Raw genomic sequence first — 22,555 nt, forward strand, 5'->3', positions numbered from 1 at the left:
GGTTGAAGTCCCTGCTCGGCTTCCAGTTCCAGCTTCCTGCTAGTACAGACCCAAGGAGGTGGCTCAGGCAGTTGGGCTCCTGCCAAAATGTGGGAAAACTGGATCAGGATTCAGTCTCTTGGCTTTGGCTCCCACCCACATTTGACCATTGCAGGCATTTGGTGGGAAAAACATTAGATGGGCTATCTCCTACCCCACCCCATCCCGTTCCACATCCCAAGTCAAATAAATAAATAAATATGCTTTTTAAAAGTAAGTTAGCTTCTCTTTATTGTTCCCCTCCAGGCTTCCCATGGGGGTAATCTCAGGGCTTGGTTGTCGAATCGGTCAAACTGAGTGCATGGGGTCTTGACCATGTGTTTCTTCCCTCCCTCTTGTGTTGGCTGCCAGCCATTAAGCCTCAGATAGCTACTTCTCTGTCCCTGAGCTCCCTCACCAGGTTGGGTGGCCCCTACCACACTCAATGAATGTAAAACACTTAAAGCATCTTGAATTCTGTGATTAGGCACAACAACTGTGGCCTCATTCATACTTTAGTACAGTTTCAAACAAAGGCACAAGAAGGGGTATAAGCAGGCTTATTTATCAAGGGCTATTAAGGGATGCTGGCTAAGAGCTTGCATTTTGGAGGAAGGTGGAGGCCTGGGTTCAAATCTAGGCTCACCACCATCTGAATCTGAATCTAGCATGTGGTTTTGGTCAAGTTAATCTCTCGTGTCTTTGTTTGCTACTGGGAGGATGGAGTGTGGTAGGTGAGATCCATGGGGGTTAGGAAAGGCCAGAACTTTGAGATGCACTGTGTGTCCTTAGTCAGTTTGCCAAACTCTTCTGTTCATCGTGGTCTCCGTGTGCGAAAGAAGAGCAAGAATGTCACTGATACCACAGGGCTTTTGTCAGGTTAGATAAGACAATGTAAGGCACACAGGGTTCAGCATGGGCTCCGACTCACACTGAGGACTCAGGGAAGCTGAGTTGTTGTTGGCAGAAATGCAGTTATCATTGTGGTTGATGGTGGTATTGTCGTTATTGTCAGCACCTGTTCTGTGTCTATTTTACCACCTGCAGCCCCAATCGCCTTCCAATGTCAGCCCAACGAAGCAGCAGCTGCACTGAAAAACAGACACCTGAAACTCGGTTGTTGAGATCAGCAGCAAATTCATTTTTTTTCCATCTCTAGAGCAATGGCCGTGTTTCCTAGCTCACCCCAAAATGTCTCTTTGCCACACCTCCAAACATTGCCCAGATCTCAGCCCCTTGCATTCATATCAGTTAAGCCTTATCTTATGTTTCCAAGAGGAGCCAAACATGAATGATCTGATTTTGTTAAGAAACAGGCATCAACTCAAACACTGTTGTGATTGCATCTCAAGCCCATCAGCAGGTGAAAAAAGAAGCTTGGATCAGAAGGTCTGAGCAAAAGATTGAAAGCAAGATTAGGAGGCATAGTGTCCTGTTGAAGGGTCAGGGGCAGGAAAGCAAAACAGAACCAGCAAATGGAGCAAAAATGGAAAGTCATTGATAAAGAATATGCAGAATGTTAAGATTTAAGAAGAAAAGCAAAGCTCTAAGTACCTGGGGGAGGAGAAAAAAGCCACATAGAGTAACGAGAATATTAATTAAGATGCTACAAGTCAATTCAGGTTAAACAAGAAAGACTCTGAAGCTTTGTGTATGTGCAGATCTATACATATTCATGTCTCTGAGCATATGTGGGTGTGCGCAGCTATCTCTGGAACACAAAGAGAGGTGGGGGAAATTCTGGCGTTCCAATTTATTCTGCTGAAAGCAATGAAAACTTTGCTCTTCAGGTGATTTCCAAATGGTTTTAGCACAGCAGAGTCAAGAAAATCCCTCAAATAACATAAAGACTGGTTTTTCAATTGCCAGGCCAGTCGAAAGTGATTGAAGTTTTAGATGACTGTCAAATAATTTTACAAGTATATTTAATTTTCAACAGATTGAAGGAGGAGATTATGTTTCATCTCTGCATGCAAGGGAAGAGAAAGTGAAGAACAGGGTCTCCAAAAATGCTCATTCCAAAAGTTACATATTCTGGGGCAGTCACCTTGGAGTTAATCATCTCCATGATTCGACAGTTATGGAAAACGCTTTTGAAAAACTTGTTTTGTTTTCTGCAGACAAAACTACAAGTCATGAAAAAGAAAAGGTTTGATTTAAACACCTTCCAAATAATTAATTGGCTAGATATCAAAGATAGGATATCAGTAAGTTGCAGGTTGGGTCTAAGTTGTTTCATGGACTCAAAGCAGCATTTCCAAGCAAGGCCACCCACCCTATTTGGCTGTTTCCAAAGATCACATCCACTCTCAAAACCAAGCTGAGGACACCAACATAGTTATGTTAGTGGTGAGCCATTTCCTCGGAGAAATTCCCCATGATGTTTTGGGGAGTGGAGGAATGATTGTTTCGCTTTCCAAGTGAACTACCTGGAGGCAGTTGAGTCGCCTGAATGACATCTTAATAATTTTATTCATTCACGTTGGTTTCCACTTTCATATGTGCTTTTGATACAGTGCATGTCATTTATACATAAATCCTCCATGTTAAACATGTTTTTTTTTAAAGATTTATTTTTTTATTACAAAGTCAGATATACAGAGAGGAGGAGAGACAGAGAGGAAGACCCTCTGTCCGATCAGTCACTCCCCAAGTGAGCCGCAACGGGCCGGTGCGCGCCAATCCGATGCCGGGAACCTGGAACCTCTTCCGGGTCTCCCACACAGGTGCAGGGTCCCAATGCATTGGGCCGTCCTCAACTGCTTTCCCAGGCCACAAGCAGGGAGCTGGATGGGAAGTGGAGCTGCCAGGACCAGAACTGGCGTTCATATGGGATCCCGGTGCGCCCAAGGCGAGGACCTTAGCCGCTAGGCCACGCCGCCGGGCCCTAAACATATGTTTTAAACCCCAAATCTTTTTCTCTTTGGACACAGGGGGTTTTCCAGTGGTCACCCCATAGGCCTGAGAGTAACAGACATTTTGTCATCATCTTTTCCCCTTTTCCAGAATCCTAGGGAATCGGGTAGCTGAGCTGGAGAAAAAATTGAGAACTTTGGAAGTTTCTGGTTTGTGGAGTCTCCCAGGTAAGCAGAACTTCATGACAATTGTTTTTGGGAGAAAATAAACCCTGAGATAGTTTGCAAAGAAGAATATGCATTTTCCATGTCCTTTTATTTGAAGATCAGTTCTCAAAGAAAATCTATGAAAGTTTCAAACTTGGAAACTATCTTTTTGGGGGAGCTAGAGAGAATCCGAAAAATGCCATGGATTTTCAAATTCTCCCGTGTGGAATGATGAGTTTTTGCTCACCCATACTCTGAAATGTGTCTGTATTTCTTAACTTTTGTCAATGTAGTGAGTTATGTGATTTATTCTAATCTGCCTACCAGTATTTTATAAAGATTCACTCAATACCATCATTACTCCCAAAAATGAAAGTGCAACTATACAAAGATGTGTTCAATTTAATCATCAATCCCCAAAATGAATATGAGAACTTACAAAGATTTGTGCAATTTAATCATCAGTCCTAAAATTGGATGTGAGGAGGTACAAAGGTTTGTGCAATTTAATCATCAGCACTCAGAATGGATATAAGAAGCAACAATTTGTCTAATTCAAATGTACATCACAGCCCCCTGCTCTTGCCTCAGAATGTCCTAGAGACATTTCTTTTAGTTATAAGGAATGTCTGATTTTTCACTGTAAATCTATTTTTCCAATTTATCTTAATAAAAATACCCCTGTCAGCTGTTCCCCATCTTTCCACTCTTAGCATTTTCCCCACCTCTTCCCCTGGACGCAGAGTTGTGCATGTATTTTAGTCGGGTAGCCTTTCTGCCCTGGTCTCCCTCCCCTTGCCTCTTTTGGGCTGCTTCCCTATTATGTGTGATAAATGACAATAGCCACAGGGAAGTGGACAACAACAAGTCTTCTTCAATGTAAACTTGTAGAGCTGCCTTCAGTCCTCCGCAAGTGTGTTTCATCAATTGGAATTTTTAACAGCGATTTCTTGAACTTGATGTCAAAGACCTGACAGAACTAATTAGTGGCAAGTGCCATCCTGGGGATTTGAATGAACCTTTTGATGCTGTTAAAACCTCATCTTTTATGAAGGCCTCTCCTTTATTGCATTGAATTTCAACTTAGTGGGGGTGAATTTATCATTTATTTGTACAGTCAGATTAGCATTTCTGTGCATGTACTGGAGCTTAGGCTCACAATGACTCAGTGAAAGTTCTCGATGTTTTATTTCTACAAGCTATACAAAGAAATGGAAGTTGAATGCTGAGGATTTGCACTCTCTGGTGTGATTTAATCTAGAAGAGACTTCCGATTGTACACTAACTGTGTTTCTTTCCTTCCTTCTGCTGCTGGAAGGCCTGAGCTACAATGTTTCCATAGGATTTGGGCGTATGTTCTATTTGAAATATCTGTCTCTGTGGCCGGCATCAGTGGTGCAATAGATGACCCCTGCATGTAAATAGGAAGAAAGGCATGATCTATGTTCCCTTGAACTTTCTGGCTAGAAGAGTCAATTGAAATAGAGAATTCAATTAGAGCAGAGCAAATATTAGAAGGTAAAATTAGCTTGGAGGGAGCCAGCTGAATGGATTTGATCCATGGCCATGTTTATTCTGGTGTCTGGCCTCCACGTAGATAGAAAGAAGAGCATGTCCCCAGTCTGAACCCCTTTATGTAGCAGCAGCAGCAGCAGCAGCACCATAGTACATTAAAGAACCCTGAGCTTTCTAAAATGGGGTGTGAGGTAGGGTGCTGAGAGCCTCTTCCTGTGCAAATCTGACCAATCCCTTCTGCCTACTCATTGTCTGTCATTTGTCTCCATTGGCTTCCTGAATGGTGGAGGGAGAAGGAGTGTGTTCTCCCTTCCCCCACTCTATAATCCCCCCTGTTCCTGTCCCTAGTAGGAGCCATGTCATATGTTTGTCCACCTGCCAGCATCTCATATCTGCTAGAATCTCCAAAGAATCGATTTCCCTTCTAATCTACCAGCCCACCAATACACTGATACCTTTTGGAGCTTTTTGAATGTGGTGCTACACTGGATGTTCCAGTTGTGCCCCTTCCCCTAGAGACTACAGTCCAGCTAGGGAAGCAAGATATACAAGCTTCAAACAGTCAGAGGAAAAGCACAAAATGCTACATGATGCTAAGTAATAATGATGTCAGTATGTGAAGGAGGGATATGAAGAGTCAATGAATGCTCCACCTAGAAGACTAGTTGAGAGCACAAAGTTCAAGGCTGCCAAAGACTTGGCCTTTCCCTGTATGATAGGAAAGGGGTTTGGGAGGTTTCTCTCTTACTTCTCCAACCCTAGCTTGACTGAGTGTGAATGAAGCATGGCTTCTGTTCCCCTTCTTTGCATGCCAGATGCTTGAATTTCTGAAGTAGTCCAAGGTTCTTGGTAACTGGCAACTTTGAGGTGCTCATGTGGAGTGGACAATGACTCTGGCTGGGTAGGGCCAAGGAGATACTCTGCCCTAAAGATGGCTCATGACCTCAGGGCCTCTCTGAGGTTCCTCAGCTACAGACAGCTCCCACCTCTGCCCATTATGCTGATTCTTTGGCCACTGAGACAGAGGGGATTGAGAAGGCTGGTTGGAACACAGAGCAGTGGAGTGTGTCACCTCCTAAGTCCCACCTGCAAGGGAGAGATGGATGGGTTAAGAATACAATCCTAACTTCAACCTGAAGACGGTGTTGTCTCGACAGAGACAAGTCAGAGAATTTACCATGGGAGTGGACATTTGCCCTACTGGTGAAGACAGCCCTGTCCCACTGAAATACCTCCATTCAGTGCCTGGCTCTGGCTCCTGACTTCAGATTTCTTCTAATGCAGAACTTGATCCTTTGAATGCATGATAACAATCCAGTGGGAACCTTGAATTGTATCAACAACTCTCAGATTTGGCACTGGCCAAGCCTTGTGTGTTGCAGGCGCTTATGCAGTGAATGAGCACATGGGAACTTACTGTGTCTCTCTTTTTCTGTCTCTGTGCCTTTCTAATAAATACCTCTATGCTATTGATTCATGGCATTCAAAGCCTAGTCCCCACTAATATATCAAGGTGCTTCCAGATGATATCTTCACAGCACAGAGGGAGGCCGATTGTGTTGACCCCGCTCTGAGAGGCTGAGCAGCTGATCAGTAGTGCTCTTTGGGCAGCCTTTCCAGGCCATGGCCATGAAGACATATCCCTTGGTGATACAGAACTTCAGGGTCAGCTCCTGTCAGGTTGTACTCTGTATAAACTGTGACTGCCGAGAGCACACTCGGTCCACCCAAGGCAGCAGCAAGCACCATGCCTGCCAGGCATCTGGAGTCCCAAGAATGTATCAACCCTGTGCCAAACCTCTTCCACAGTCTCAGAAACTAAGTTAATAAGACATGGCCAACTAGGAAGACCAGAAGGAAGGACCTAGAAACACAGGGATGGAGTTGCATTATGAGTTCACTTGCTTTTCCCTCCAAACAGGAGTAAATATCTTCCCACACCTGCCATTCTATGCTCAGCTGAACCAGAAACTGAGACTTGGTCTCACAGATTTAGCCAGAATCTTGCTCAAAGACAGACAGCTGCCCATTAAAAGAAGCAATAGGTGAAGAGACATCAGAGAGATTGGGAGAAAATATTTACAAGCTACTTTTCCAATGAAGAGCTAATACCCAGAATCTATAAGCAACTCAAAGACAGATAAAGAAACAAACAAAAAAACCTCAGCAACAAAAACAGTCAATTCAGTTCAATGGGAAAAGGACTTGAATACGTAGTTTTCAAAGGAAGTACAGATGGTGAAGAACGGCATGTGGAGAAAGGGAACGCTTATACGCTGTTGGTGGGACATAAGTTCGTGCGTGACTGTGGAAAGCAGTGTAGAGATTTGTTTGAAAATCGGAAAAGGACTTGTCATATGATCCAGTGAATCCATTAATAAGTATAAACTCAAAAGGCGTTAACCCAGGACGACAAAGAGATGCCCTGTTCATCATAACCAAAATTATGGAACCAACGAAGAGTCCATCATCAGATGAACAGCACACCCACAATAGAATATTCTTCATCCTTTAAGAGAATGCAATCCTGTCATTCACAAGAAAAAAAAAATGGATAAAACTGGAGGACACCTTGTTGAGTGAAATAAACCAAATGCAGAAAGATAAAAACTCCATGTTCCCCCTTACACATGGGAGCTAATTAAAAATAAATCATGATAACTGCTCAATCTGAGTACAGAATGCTGATAACGAGACGCTAAGAAGTACAAAGGGTTTGGATAGACACGGTAGGCAAATCTGGGTGTCATTTGATAATTATCCTAAAGAACTCATATTAGTGATGTTATGGGGGACACAGGGTGAGGAGTATATAGGAACTCTTTGTATTACTACCTCACAATTTTTATTTTGAAAATTTACAACTATTCTGAGTTAAAACCTTCTTTTTTGAAAGTGGTATAAATACCAACACTTTAAAAAGAAGAAAAGAAAAATCTAGGACTGGAATACAGGCTGGGTTTCATTTGGTGTGAAAGGTATGGTTCTTCCCGCTGAGGGACTCCTAGGCCTCAGCTTGGGTTTCTGTCCTACCTGTTGTGCCCTCAGGACCCCTGGGGCAGCCTCTCTCTATGTCCCTGTGTTGTGTACCTGTATCCATCCTGCTCATGTGTGAAAGCCACGCTGCCTGGTCCTGACCTCCACAACTAACTGTGGCCTCAAAACAGGATTAATATGCTTGTCCAAGCATTCTCTATCCACTTACGGAATTCATATTCATTAGGTAGAAGGGATTGGCTGGTGTGGGGCTTTATTGTCTAAGTGAAAGTTCAACTAGGATAATTTGGGGACCTTTTCACTACCCGTCTTATGTCAGAGTTATTGTTCAATCTAAATGACAAAGTGGAATTAAATTGGATACAATATGTGTGGCAGCATTTATTGTATGTGTTGACTAAACGCCTAAGCACTCCATTTGAAGCAGTTCACTTTGATCTCATAACTACAGAACAGGGTAGCAGCTATGAATCTGGCTCATTTGATGATGAGGACGCTGAGACCCAGAGAGGCCAGGTGATAGGTGATGGGGTCTTGAGTCCAGACACTGTAGTGTGGCTCAAAGCCTGCCCTCCTAAAGCCTGCTGCTGTTGGGGCTACTATCTTGTCACCCAGATCATAGCTACCCAGCTTTCAACCTGCACAGTTTCCCCTTAGCAGTGAGAGACACCCCTGAGCTAATGTTCCCAAATGACCCACGTCCATCTAGCACCGGGCCTCTCTGCCCTGTTCTCACACTACCATACTTCCCCTACCACCACATGCACACTGTTTACATGTAGCAGAAAATTCCATATTAGCCCACATAGCTAGTGGATGGCATGGGACCAGCATACCCCAACTCCAGTAATGACAAAACCATTCCCTTTTTCATCACAGGAAGCAAGGACACCATACTCTTTAGTGACTCCACTCTTCCCACCAGACAGAGGTCGAGGTCCCCCCTGCTGAAGTTTGAACCACCTGACAACAACAAGGCCAATGTCAAGGATGGTGAGTATCCCCATGTTTGCCCAACCCTTTCCTGCCACGGGCGTGGGGCCCAGTGGAAATCAGTCAGTCCCCCTCTGCAGCCTCTGGAGCACCCCTGAGACCCTTACATGTCCTCTTGCTGCTTCTGTCATCCATCTTGGTGGGAGGTTATGGCAGGTCCCTGCATTCTGGGTGTAATGACATAAGGAGAGGGTAGGAAGGAGGGCTTAGGTTGAATGGCTTGGGTTCATATATCAGCACCATGTCACATGGGTATAAGAACTGGTCTCATGATTCAGCCTTAGTTTCCTATCCTGTAAAGCAGTGACAAGATAGAGACAACTTCAGGGAAGTTTCTGGCATGTTACCTGAAACATGGCAGGTGGTTTGGCAACCAGCAGAATGGAGATACAGCTTCTCCTCTACCAGGCAGGTGGTCCTGGGAGTGAAGAATTCGGTAAGGGACCCACGCAGACTCTCCTCTCAGATGTCAGTTTTCTTTGACACCTTTCATAGCTCTGCTTCTCTTCTTCCTCCACCACCAGGATGGTAGGCAGCTTCCAGGATAACACCAAGTGATTCAAGCCCTTATGTAGTTCCCTCCCACCTTGTAGCAGCATTGGTCTGTGTGATTCCTCCATCAGCCATGTGAGTTACCATCTAGATGGCAGATGCTCCAGCACCAGCAAGGCCTTCAGATCACTGTTGTCCCGTCAATATTTGGATGAGAACCTCATGAGAGGCCATGAACCAGAAATGCCCAGCTAAACTGTTCCCAGACTCCCAGACTGCAGCTTGACTTCAAGCAGTAGATAATGTACTCAACATGGGACTATCAAGGGTCTGTATTTACTCCCCAATTATTTATTTCTTATTTATTATTTTCATTTTATTTGAAATACATATATAGAGAAAGTTCCCATCCTCTGGCTCACTCCCCAAATGCCAGCAACAACCAAAGCCGTACTGGGTCAAAGCCAGGAGCCCAGTTATTCTATGTATTCTGTAGGTAAAACATCAACTTTTTCTGCCTGCTCCCCTTTTTGTTACCCTTTTGGCTACTCAGGATTCACTGGTCATTGTCATCTTCACTTTCTCAGCAACGTTTAGTTGTGCCAGGCTCTTTCTGTAGGATTTCTTGCACCTTAGTTACTCCTGCCTCTGACTAGGTGGAAGGGGAAGGGGCTCCTTCCTTGGATTCCTGCCCCTAGACGCTCCTTGCCACCATTCTTGCTACTGGGGGAGAGAGCTTCTGGAGTTTACCACCATATTTGTATCCTACTCAAAAATCCTCAGTAGCTCTCCACTGTCTTTGGCTTAAAATCTCAATTCTGCAGCCTTTCTACCTTCATGATTTTCTGACCTAAAAGCTGTGCTTTTATCAAAATGGACTAGCCAGCTGCAGCCATCAGCTCTTATCGTGTAACAAACCACCTCAATGCTTAGAACTTCAAGTCCTGGTGATGGAGTATTTAACGTGGGCTTTGAGTCACATGGGCTGATCTGCTGCTCTGTTACTCATGCCTCTGTACAGCTGTGGGTTTTCTTTAAAGGTTGATTGATTGATTGATTTGGAACAGAACAAGAGTCAAGGGAAGCGGCAAGAGAGGGAAACAGAGAGACAGAGTAGGGAGAGAGAAGTTGTCCTTCTATCTGTTGGTTCATTCCCTAAATGACTACCACAGCCAAGGCTGGGCTAGCCCAAAGCCAGAAGCTGGGAACTCCATCCTAGTCTCCCACATGGGTGACAGGCACCCAAGCACTTGACTATCTTCTGCTGCCTTCCCTCATGCATTATCAAGGAACTGAATCAGAAGCAGAGCAGCTGGAACTCAAACTAATCTCCAACATGTGGTCCTAGGAGGCAGTCAATCTACTGTACCACAAAACTAGTCTCTATACAACTGTATTTGAAACCTGTTCAAACCATTGATAAAAGTGTATCTACAGGCTAGCATTATAGCACAGTAGATAAAGCCACCATATACAGCACCAGTATCTCATATGTTTGCCAGTATGAGGCTCAGTTGCTCCACTTCTGATCTAGCTCCTTGTTCATGGCCTGGAAAATACAGCATAGCAAGACCCAAGCACTTGGTGGCCCTGCCAACCATGTGGAAGACCCGGATGAAACTCCTGGCTCCAGTTTATCTCAGCCACAGCTGCTACAGCCAACTAGGGAACCAGCAGGTGGAAGATGTCCATCTCTCTCTGTAAACTCTGAGTTTCAAATAAATTCATGAAAATGAAACAAACACACACAAAAGAGTGCATGGAGTGATAGGAGTCACCACCAGAGCATGGACATGTGTGGGGTTTCAACAGAAGGGTTCCCCAAGAACATGTTGGAGGAAATCCTGGAGAGTGCCTGACTCTAGGAGGCCCTCCCCTGGCCAGGAAACAGGTGGGGTTTTTGCAGCCCTCAGCATGTGCCCACTGTGTGACTTGAAGCATGGCTAAGCTGCTGGGCTCCCCTTGCTAGCATCCATTGTCCTGTCCCCTTGGAGATCCACTGTCCTGCTGCTGTGGGGCTGCCCTGCCCTTTATGTGTTCCGGGCTCTTGAAGCCCAGGGCTGGGCCTGGGACTGCTGCAATGGAACCATGGAGCGTGTGCCCGCGTTTTAACACAGGCAGCATCAGTAATGGACTCATTCAAAATGATAGCTTCCAGACTTCCATCATTAGCTCTCATTGTTCCAACCCGTCCCTCAGCAGCGCTGGGTGGGAACAAGGATGCATTTATGCAGTGCTGTCAGCATCAGGACAGCCTCATCACCATGGCAGCTCTGATGAATTCCAGAGGAAAGCTGGAAAGCGGAGGATAAAGCCCATTAGGGATTGTGGCACAAAGGCAGGCCGATGTCCCTTCAGGGCCAAAGGAGGGCGGTCCACAATTTTAGGGGCCCAGCAATCTCTTCCCCTCAAGCAACACTGTTTCTTCCTCTTTCAGAGAAAATAGTTTTTCTTTCCACAGTTTGTGTCATCGGTCGACTGCCTCATCATTACTGATATGTGCATTGTGATTAAGTATTAATGATGCTAATTGTTTGCTAAAACAGCACATGGTAATTACTATTATTTGTGATAATATTTTCCTACTCTTCACTTGCTCAGAATTCCTTTGTGGAGACAGCAGTGTTGTGTGTCTGTTCTTCTAGGAAAAATACAATTCCTACATTATGAAGAATTAAGGTTCTGGAATCTTAGAGCTAAGGGGGATTTTACTGACAACAGCAGGTATCCTGAAGTCCTCATGAACAGTTGTGGCACCAGCAGTAATTTCTGTCTCCCGATCATGACTGGAGGATGCTCTTTGTGTATTTTTTTAGTCAAGCATAAGAGGAGAACTGGTTGATGCATCCTGTTATTAGTCCGTGATCCATTCATGCCCAAAGCCTGGCTCCAATATCTTTGTCTTGTGGCTCTGAAAATCTAGGTTTCTCAGGAAAAGTCAAGGCCAGGAGGACTAAGTAACATTACCAGCCTGTTCCTTCATTCCCTTGTTGAGGATGACAGCAAGGTGGTTCCTCCCACCCCAAGAGTGTTGGAGTTCTCCCTGGTAATCTCAGAACTTTGTCATCTTAAAAAACTTTCACAATTGGACACAAGTGGAATGTCACCCAAAGAAATGGCACAGGCAAAATACCATTGACCAAAAGGCCCCCGTATAATTTAAACCACGCTCACTTAGATGTAAATTAAGGTAGAGAAGATTAACCTGACCCACAGTAAAAACACACCACAAACGGTTTAGGGGTTAGATTGTTATGGGTAAGGTTAATTAATTTTTCAGGGGCACTAGAATACAGTATTAAGTGTCCTGGAAGAAGTCATTTCATAAGAGTAATTTCCAGAAGGAGTTTATTCATCTCATGTGGGTGAAAAAGTTAGCTGCAGGAGGCACTGTAATTTACTCGTGTTGAATCGAGGCTCGCCACGATGCTGGAACCCCGCTTCTTCTGACTCACTTTCCCGTGTCCTCTATAAAACCAATATAAAAATGCTCATCTGTTAGGATGACAATTATGTGGCTGTTCTCTGAGCTACGTTAGATGTTACTAAATGTTTGTGGAGTTAGAAATTACCATTCTTCTGTAACAGCTTTTAGAGTAGCAACCTGAATACAACCTGCAATGACTGCTATCAACTTCAGAATTATTTCATATATTAATGCATGGTATTTAAACATTGTGCCAATATACTGCTTTTATTCATGCATTCCAGGCCATGTGTTCAAATACTCAATAAGCTTATTAGTGAGCTCTCACTATCAAACATTGACACAATTTAAAAATTAGGCAAAATGTTGTACTTGAGGTAGTTATAAGTAACCATTCATTATGGGGACAGGAAAATAAGAGAGCACTATGGCCAGGTAGAGCGCATGGGAATTCACACGCTGGCAGTATTACTTGTATTAATCCAATAGGGAAGGAGATGGAAGCTGATTCTTGAGGTTCCTCATCGAGAATGATGGTCATGAAGGAGTTGGCCACCTAAGCAAAGGCACTGGGGTAAGCAAGGGGTACCCAGAAAAGCTGAGAATGGCTGGAATGTGGAGCTGCAAGGAGAATTTGGAATGTCAGGTGGAGAGGGAGTAGGATTATAAACCTGGGCTTGTCCTCCAGTCTCTGAAGATTTTGTAGCTGGGGAAAGGTCTTATGAGAATGATGCTTCAAGCTCAGTGTGTTTCAAACTGGAAGATGAAGCCATGTGACCTGGGAGCCTACTGAAATGCAAATTCTGAGCCAGTCAGTCTGGGATGGGGAAGGCCTCAGCTTCTGGACAAGTAACAAGCCCAGGGAGATGCTACTGCTGGTCTATGGACTGCACAAGGAGACCACAGCTTTAGGGAAGAGTTGAAAGCTATACCTGGGTGAGATCCAGACCAGAGGCAAAGGAGCCTGGGGAGACAAGCGTCCTGTCTGGCAGATCTGGGTAGGTCGAGGTTAAGTACTCAGGCTGACTTTACTCCCTCAGTTGCACACTCCTGCACCTCACTGTAGGCACAGGCAGTGAGTTCACATTCAAATACAGTAATGCCAGGAAAGCATCATGGTATGGTTGGTCTGTGACATACCCACGCTTCTGGAGTCTGGTCAGAAGTTCATCCTGGGGTGTTGTCTGTGGTGATCAGGGAGGAGATGAGAAAGTGAAAAGCAAATGAGATGGCCTATCACTGGGGAAGGCCCACCTGAGGACCACGAGGACACGTGCCTTAGGGAATTAGAGGCATGACCCAGGGCTCGCTCAGGTGACACCCACACTCCTCTTCCCCATGACTCCAGTGTGTCTGTCATCAGCGCTTCTGTCAGCAGTTAATCCCTATGCCTTGTTTCCTCCCCACCTCTCTTCATTTGACGGTTGGATTTCAGTTTTATTGCCCATCTAATGTCAATATTTCATCTCTACTGGAGTTTCTCAGGGGGTTTTTGTTGTTTTCTGTTTCAGAAAAAAAAAGGCTTAGTGTATTTATTTTAAAGTCAAAGTTATAGAAAGAGGAAGAAAGAGACAATGATATCTTCCATTTACTGGTTCATTCCCCAAATGGCTAAAATGGTTAGGGACTGGGCAGAAGCCAGGAGCCAGGAGCTTATTTAGGTGTCCCACATGGGTGCAGGAGCCCAAGCGCTTAAGCCATCCTCCACTGCTTTCCAAGGCACATAAACAGGGAGCTGGATCAGAAGTAGAGCAGCCGGGACTCGGATCAAGCCCATATGGAGAGCCTGCACTGGTGCCATAGGGCCAGCCCCACTGCATTTTTAACTAGACTTCAGCCATACAAAATGTTTGACACATAAGAAGCATACATATGGGGTGCAGGGTGGTATTTTAATACATATATACATAGGATCACATCTGGACAATTGGCATATGCCTCATCCAAGATCTTTATCATTTCTTTCTGGTAAGAACATTCCAAATCTTCTACCTTGGCTATTTTAAAATCAACAAATAAATGTCAGCCATAAAGCCATTTTTAAGTTTCTTAAAACTTTAAATACTTGATTAGGGAAAAAACTTTTAAAAACATGTTATTTAATTAAAGCAAGAAAATTTTTAAATCCCATGCTAGTCATATTAGTAAATACTTGTATACACTGTATTAAAACAAGAAAGGATCACAAATGTAATAATGTTACATAGTGCAGAATTGCTAAGCTACATTTTAATTAAGACTTTAGATTATATCTACTTTTTACATTATCTAAGTATTTAACTTCAAATAAATATCTAACCAGAGACTTCGATTTTTGTGTTTTGAAATAATCTTTCCAAACTCACATTTAATTCTCACAGCCATCACCTGCCAGGGTCTGGATTTCAACAATATCTGGCATGGCTTGCACTTGCCTTCAGGATGCTCTGGTGATGATAAAAGTCACGGCCAGCTGAAGCTTGGGGAACTGGGTCTCAGTCTTCGATACCCAAACTGTGACGGGCACCTGGCAGGAAGAGTGGGCAGATAAAGCATCATTGGAGTGTGTTGTGACACAACACCAGAGACAGGGTGCCTGCAACAGCCCTACTGCTCCCAGTTCTAGAGCACAGGAAGTCCAGCATCCAGCAAGAACCCTCGTCCAGGCTTGCAACGGCTGCTGCCTCATGTGGTCTCACATGGCAGAGACAGAGCTGACCTCATGTGACAAGCTGCAGTCTGAATGAAGACACACAAATAATAATGTATAAAGTTACCTTCAGGCTGCATGTCTGTCTATAGTATTTGTGAAACATAAACGGATTTCATAGTTCAACTTGGACTCCCTCCCCCAGATACCCCCTTGTAACATTCAACAACATTCAAACAGTGCTACATCTGACAACCTGAGACCCTTTTGGTCCAAAGCATTTTGGAAAAGTGATACTGAGCTTGTACCACTGGAGAAAACTTTGGGTTTGGTTAACATACTCCTCTATTTTGCCCTGATCCTCTCTTAAGTTTCTTCTACTAAGCACTGCTGTGCTGAACATCTGGGATGTGTATCTTAAAATATTTGAGCTGACAGATGTAAGTAAATTCCTAATTATGGAATTATGGCATGAAAAAGAGTTTTGCTAATTTTTATTCTCCTTTTTAAAAAGAGTTCTTATTTATTTAAAAATCTACTTACTTATATGAAAGGCAGAATGAAAGAGAGAAAAAGAGATCTTCCACCCATTGATTCACTCTCAAAATGCCTGCAACAGCCAGGGCTGGGCCAGGCTGGAGCCAGAAGCCAGTTAGTACATCTGGGTCTCCCATGTGCGTTACAGAGACCCATATACGTGAGCCATCGACAGACACATCAGCAGGAAACTGGACTGGAAACATGAAGTAGCTGGAGCTAGACCAGGTACTCCTACATTGGGTGTGAGCATGCGAAGTTAATTCATTGAGGTGCAATGCCAAGCCCATTGTTCTCTCTGCGAATGAGTGGTTCTGTCTGTTCTGTACCCTCAACAACACTGAGCTTTGTCTCACCTTTTAATTCTTGCTAGTCTGAGATGAAGACAGCATCTCATTGTGATTTGGGGTACTAATAATGAGTGATGTTATGAATTAGTTCTTGTTTTTGGTCCATTGGTATTTCTTTTGTTGTGAACTACCTATTTTCACTTGACATTTAGATGTTTGTTCAACATTGTGGTGAATGCAAATTTATGAATCTATACATGATGTAAGTCTCATAAACCTTTTGTGGATCAAAAGGAATGAAATACAAACAAGAATCCGCATAGTAAGAGCACTATAAAAAGTTTAAAAAATGAATTATTTGTCCACATCTCCTATCAAAATGCCTGATTTTGAGTCCCGGCTCCGCTTCCAATCCAGCTTCCTGCTAATCCAGACACTGGGAGGCAACAGGCGATAGCTTGAGTCCTCTGGTCTGTGTCACCCACAAGGGAGATGCAGGTTTTGTTCCAGATTCCTGGTGTCAGCCCCTGGTCGAAGCCTATCGAGGCCATTTGAGAGCTGAACCAGCAGATGGGAACATATTCACTTACTCTTTCTCTTAGATAAATGTTTTAATGAGGTGAAATAATTACAGTGAGGAGAGTGGTTACCTTTGGTAGAAGGAAAAGGGGACTGTGAAGTGTTTGTAGAGTTGGTACTATTGTATTTCTCATTCTAATTGCTATTTATTGTGAGTGTTTTCACTGTGTGGAACTGCATGGAGCTGCACACTTACAAAGTATAAAGAACTCTATATGTATGTTGTACTTTCATTAAAAAAAGGATCGTAAGACACCATTGTTTGAATATGGTTGAATTCTTAGAATGTGCAAGACACTGTGGTTGAGTCAGATGAGGCTTCTGTTCTCACACGTCATGCTCTAGGGTAAGGTTCACATTCCAGGCACAGACGAGCCCACAGTGTTAGCTAGTGGACTTCTGTTTAGACAAGAGGTGAACTGAACCCTGTGTGTGGAGACCTGAAGGGCTGTGTCAGCAATCTATGTAGGAGGCTGGGAGGAGCAGGAGTGGATCAGCAGGATTAGGGAAGGCTCTGGTGCTGTCTCAGGCAGGAGGATGTAACCAGTACAGGTTCTGGGTCCTGTCCGGCCATCCCATAGGTCTGCAATCTGATTACCTTGGGCTATTACCCTATTATAGTGGCCCCTCTGGGCATACCAGGAAGTGTATTCAAGGCTCCCCCAATCCTAGACCAGGACCTATACCCAGTCTACAATCGACCCAATGGCTTGGCCTCAGGGCCAGGAACAGATTGGCTTCTGGGGAAACTCAGTGAGTGGCATGGTATGCCTACATGCAGGCACTCGGAGTTCACTGCTCCGAGCTGCTCGGCTGTGATGCAGAGCTACCGCTATCGGGAGATCTGGGGGAGACTCCACTTAGGTCATCCTGATCCCAAAGCTCACAGGAGGGAGAAGGGGACCGGAACCCAGCTCTCCATGCCAGAGCTCTCCCACTGCCTTTCGGAGGCAGCACAGGCATTTCTGTTTATAAGGAAGGGACTTGAGGTTGGGGCACGGGAGCTTGATACAGCCTTGCATACGGTGCTTCACTTGAACTTGCGACATTCACTTTCTATATCCCAGAGTGAAGCACTGATAGTTGAGGAGAGGGGATGGATGGCACAAATTCTTCCTACATTGTCTGTTTGTCTCCTACTCTGAAGGAAGCCAGAACCTTCATTCTTATTAAAGAAACTGAAGTCTTCCCCAGGCTGCAAAACCTGATCCTTTGTTTCAGTATTTCATGGACACAAAGAGCAACATCAGAGATGGAAATGGGGGATTTGGTAGATGCTTCAAAGTCCTGGTTAGGATGGTGGCTTGACTGTCCCTTTCTAGATCAGTGACTCACAATCACTTAGAGACCTGGCTTGCTCCTACCTTTTGGTCCTCTGGTACCCTGGGCCACGGTGCCCTCCACAGCATTGTCCTTACTCGGAGCAGGTACCGTGCCTGGGTGGGAGGCCAGCAGCTAACTAGGCTGCAGCAGTCCCATGCTGTCTTTGTTCTGTTTGCAGGGGAAGCTTCCAAGCAAAGAGACGAAAACTGTGTGGCTGTTTCTGAGGGATTGACAGTGCCTAAGGATGCTGAGAGACCCACTGTGGGCTCCCCTGCAAACCTGAGCCCCAGCAGCCAGTGCAAGTACCTTCATCCTGCCTTGCCTCCATTCCCTTCTGAGCAGGAAGAAGGAAACAAGCTGGGAATGGAGCTCATAAAACTGGCACAGGGACAGGTAACCTCAGAAGCAGACCGGATCAGCAGAGAGCACCCCACGGAGATGCAGAGGAACGAGCCTGGGCCAACCTCCCCTGGTGACACCAGCGGTGGGGAGCTCCTTACCTGTTGCTCGGACGTCCTGGAGTGCAGCCAGCCAGCAGTGGAAGTTGCTCCTCCGGAAGACAGCCTGAGATGCCTAGAGGGTGGAGGCACATGAAGGCCTGAGGGAGTGGAGGCGCTGGCATGTTGAGGGCACCAGGGGCAGGAAGGGAATGATGACACATCACAGGTACGCAGCTCATGCCACTGTCTTCTGAAACAGCCTCGAGCCTGCAGGTGAGAGAAGCTCCAGGCCCCTCGTGAACTGTGAATGTCCTGAGGATGGCTGAAGGGTCTGAGTTATTAAATGTGGCACCTTGAGCTTCTTGGTATTGTCTCTTTCTGTGGAAGCTGCGTGGCCCTTGTGTCTGCCACATGGTCATTTTCAGCACCTGTCTTTCCAGCAGCATTTGTTTCGTTGGAGATAATGATGTTTTCCTGTTAGTATTTGATGTTGGCCAGCAAAGTGAGTGGAAGAGCTGGTGACGGGCAGGGTAGGTGGTGGCAGACAAAGGTGTCACTGAGCGCAGCATGGCTGTGGGGCCCCTGCCGGGCTTCAACATGTCAGGACCACCGCATGAGTGCTCCTGGCATGCTGCCTGCAGCCTTGTCTGTCAAGGTGCAACTGGCAGGTGAGAAGGGACTTGAGGTCTGAGGCGCTTGGGCTGCCATGTGCAATCCACAGCCCCTGTTGAGGTCTGGCTGCTGACTGCTGGGGCTGAGCTTTCCAGCCTGTAGCTGGGAAGACTCATTGATCTGAAACGTTGGTGGTGGGGCAAGAAGACGCCCCGGCGACAGTGGTAGCAGCAGTGACAGCCTTCTGGCTCTTTGTTTCTGAGCAGTGGTAAGAGATCCAGCCCAAGTACTCTTTAGAGCCCTTTCAGTCTGAGGAATAAGCTAGTTGCTTAGGGCTGGTCCAGTTTCCTGGATCATTTGAAATTTCAAAACTTTGGCCCCCTCTGTACAATGTTAAGGGCGTCCCCTTTGTACCCAAGGGACTAGGATTTTGAAAACCAAATGCAGAGCTCTGAGGCTCTGTCGGGAGAAGAGAGAGGAAAACTAAAATCATTCCAGCCTAGTGGCTGGGACAGGGGAACCAAGAGGAAGGCCGGGGATGGGAGGATGGGAAGGGCAGTCCTCCTTGGCTTTTCTTTGGGGGTTAAAATGAGCTTTGATGGGAAGCATTTGGGGCTGGAGAAGCTGACAAAGTATGGCCGTTTGTCAGAGCTGAACTCAGTTCTCACCCTACCCCCTCCCCGACCCCCCGAAGCCTAATGCCAGGGCACACAGCACAGATCTCTACTTTGAGAAGGGTAGTGAGGCCAAAAGTCATTCTGGAAGCCCCACATCTGTACCAGGCTTGTGATCCAAGGCGTGACACCCGTGTGTGAGTGGCCATCCGGGGGAAAGTTCCTTGCCAGTTTGCACTTTCTGGCCTCAACGCTGCTGGGAGAATGGGAGCCCAGCCAGACCTTGTGTTGCCTCACTCCAAGCAAAGGCACACACAGACCAGAAGGGCGCTGTCCAGATGGGTGGCTTCCCAGCTGCCTTCTTCCCCCTCACCCAGGCCACGCCCTGGCAAAATGGGGATCTGGGCATCATTACCCCTGGCAAGAATACACCAACACCTCCTGACCACCCGTCCCCAAGGCTCCTTCTCCCTGGCAGCCTGTCTCCCACCCATGCCCACTGTTTCCCTGCAGGGGAAGTCACTTCTGCAGCTGCAGAGCTTACTGGGGCCAGCAGGCACAGAAAGGAATTTCCTGTTGGACTGGCTCTTAAAGTGGCTGCAAATGTTCAGCTCCACTGCCTAAGCCACAAAGCCACCAAAGGAAAACACATGTAAATGAGATACATGGAGAGACAAAAGAAACGCTCCTGCCCCTGCCCCTGCCAAAGCCCTAGTTTTGACACATGATCAGCCAGGCTCATCCATCCTCTCCTAAGCAGGATTTATCCTGAAGTCCCAGCAGTGAGTTCCAGACAGGTGAGGTTCAAAGGTCAATTTTGTGAGTGCAGTCAGTTTTGGAGGATGAGGGTGGGGAGGTCTTGTAGCATTAAATAGAATAGGGGCCAATGAATTGATCTTAGCACATGTGTAGCTATGACAGCATCCCATGCACAAAAGTGACACACTCCCACCTTTGCTAGTCCCACTCAGTGACTGGTTCTTCTGTTCCACAAACATTAGAGTTTTAGCAATGATTTAGGATTAAAAAGCCCCGGTGAAAGCATGCTGCATGCCTTCCCTCCCCTGCTGTCACCAGATCACACCACATCCACTGTGGTGTTCTCAGCTCCAAGCTGTCCTTGCAGATATGTAGGGAGATGAACTCTACTGCAGGAATTCCAGGGCTGGTTCTGCCAAGAAAGTCATCCACAAACTGGGTGTTGGCCTTCCTCCACCAGCTACTCCCTCACGATAACAAGGGTTTAGATTCATCCAGGTTGACTGCCTGGGAGGAAGGACCATCCTGGACAAGCAGTCTCAAAATTCATGTCTGGGGAATGATAGGAAAGTGGGGAGTAGATGTGGATTTGATCAGGCCACCAACTGTATTGTCTTCCTACCCACCACATCTTCTTTTAAAAAGCAGGAACTACAAGTGACTGATAAGTTTAGAGTTGCAGGGAGGGGCAGCTGTTGGGTTGACTAAACTCCCATCCCCCTCCCTGGGTCCCTGGCTCCCTGGGTCCCTGGCTCCCTCAGGACAGCTCTGCTTTGTGGGTGGGATGTCCCCACCCCCGTTTGCCTCTTCAAATGGGTTTGTCTTTTTCCAGATCACTTGCCAGTGGAATGCAGAACAGTCTTTAAAAATGAAGCCGAGCTGACAGGTCTCTTAGTGAAAGCTTGTTTGCTCACTCTGCATTTCCTGTGATTGCTCTATACCTTTGAGCTTCTAAGTGTGGATTTTGTATGTATGAGTGTGTCTTCCCTGTAACTAAGGCCTGTGAAAATGGACTGGGGTTTGTAAAACTGGGCATTTCTCATTCCTAATTCCTTTTTCCGTGTCTCCCCTGCTCACCATCCTTTCCCCATCCTCTCCTACCTCCTGCGGTTCCCACAGCTATTGCCAGAGGTCATGGGGCCTGGGAGGCTCCTAATGCTGACCTCCCGGCTGGAGCCTCCTCTTGACTACCAACCTGCACCTCCGTTGGTGGAGTTTGCCAGTCAGTGCTCTGCCTTTGCAGCCTCACTCTTAAACATGCACTGCCATCCCGATGCACACGTCTAGACAGGGCTCTCCTATTAGCTGTTCCCCATGTAGAAGTACATTTCTGTTGTGTTACCCCTGCTGGGTGTATTTGCACCCAAGTTCATTACATGGTCTGCCAAATTCAGTCCCTTCTATAAGAAACTTTCAAGATCAACTTCTTGCTCATTGAGGTCCCTTAAAAACGACAGGAGGAACCAGTCATTTGGCCTGGTGGTAAAGATTAAGGTGCAACATGTCACACATCAGAATGCCTGGACTGAATTCCAGCTTCCTGCTAATGGAAGGAGATGGCAGGTGAAGACCCAAGGGATTGGGTTCCTGATATCCATGTGGGAAACCTGAATAGGATACCTGGCTGTTGGTTTTGGTCCCAGCCTAGCCTCCGCTGTTCCAAGTGTTTGAGGAATGAACCAGTGGCTAAGATCTCCCCCTCTCTCTCTGCCACTCAAAAGTAAATAAATAAATAAATAAATAAATAAATAAATAAATAAATAAAATGACAGCATGGCTGTGCCCTCTGGTTTGCCTGCCCCTCTGATAACTGGAAGCCCTCCTGGCATCACCATGCTTCTGCAGCCTAGTGGATGCCTTGGTACCCAACTTCTCTTTGAAAGAAGTCGCTATTTGAGCACCTGCTCCCCCTGCTTGCATTCTGGAAGCCTGCATTGGAAATGGTCCTCCTCCTTCCTAAAGGGTGAAGGCTGCTTCGGATGGCTCCAGGTGAGATGTCAAAAAGTCAAAGCGTAGCCCTCAGCTCACTACTTTAATATAGTCCTGTTTCCCCCGGCTGTCTTTCTGAACAGAGAAAAATGTGAAGATCAGGGAGCTGCAGTTGGGAGCTCGGAAGTGAATCTAATTAGAAAGAGAAGCAGAAAAACTAAGAAGGTTCGTCTCTCGGTATTACAGCTGCTCACAAAAGCAAAACAAAACAAGTGGATGCAGCATGGAGGCAATTTAAACTGATGGCTGGAGCTGTGCTGCTTGGCATTTTCATTTTGC

At 45.9% G+C, this 22,555-nt stretch overlaps 1 protein-coding gene across 2 annotated transcripts in view; it reads left to right on the forward strand.

The window, feature by feature from the left end:
* The window catches only part of CCDC149 (coiled-coil domain containing 149), an 87,145-nt gene extending 68,486 nt beyond the window's left edge, over positions 1-18,659 (forward strand). For both annotated transcript variants that reach the window (XM_058670255.1, XM_058670256.1), the window contains exons 10-12: positions 3,025-3,101; positions 8,472-8,585; positions 18,041-18,659. In XM_058670255.1, coding sequence (XP_058526238.1) covers positions 3,025-3,101; positions 8,472-8,585; positions 18,041-18,456 — 607 coding nt within the window. In that variant the 3' untranslated portion in view covers positions 18,457-18,659. The remainder of the gene's footprint in view (positions 1-3,024; positions 3,102-8,471; positions 8,586-18,040) is intronic.
* The last annotated feature ends 3,896 nt before the right edge of the window (positions 18,660-22,555 follow it).

Source organism: Ochotona princeps, chromosome 11, assembly GCF_030435755.1.
Source record: "Ochotona princeps isolate mOchPri1 chromosome 11, mOchPri1.hap1, whole genome shotgun sequence".
Classification (NCBI taxonomy): domain Eukaryota; kingdom Metazoa; phylum Chordata; class Mammalia; order Lagomorpha; family Ochotonidae; genus Ochotona; species Ochotona princeps.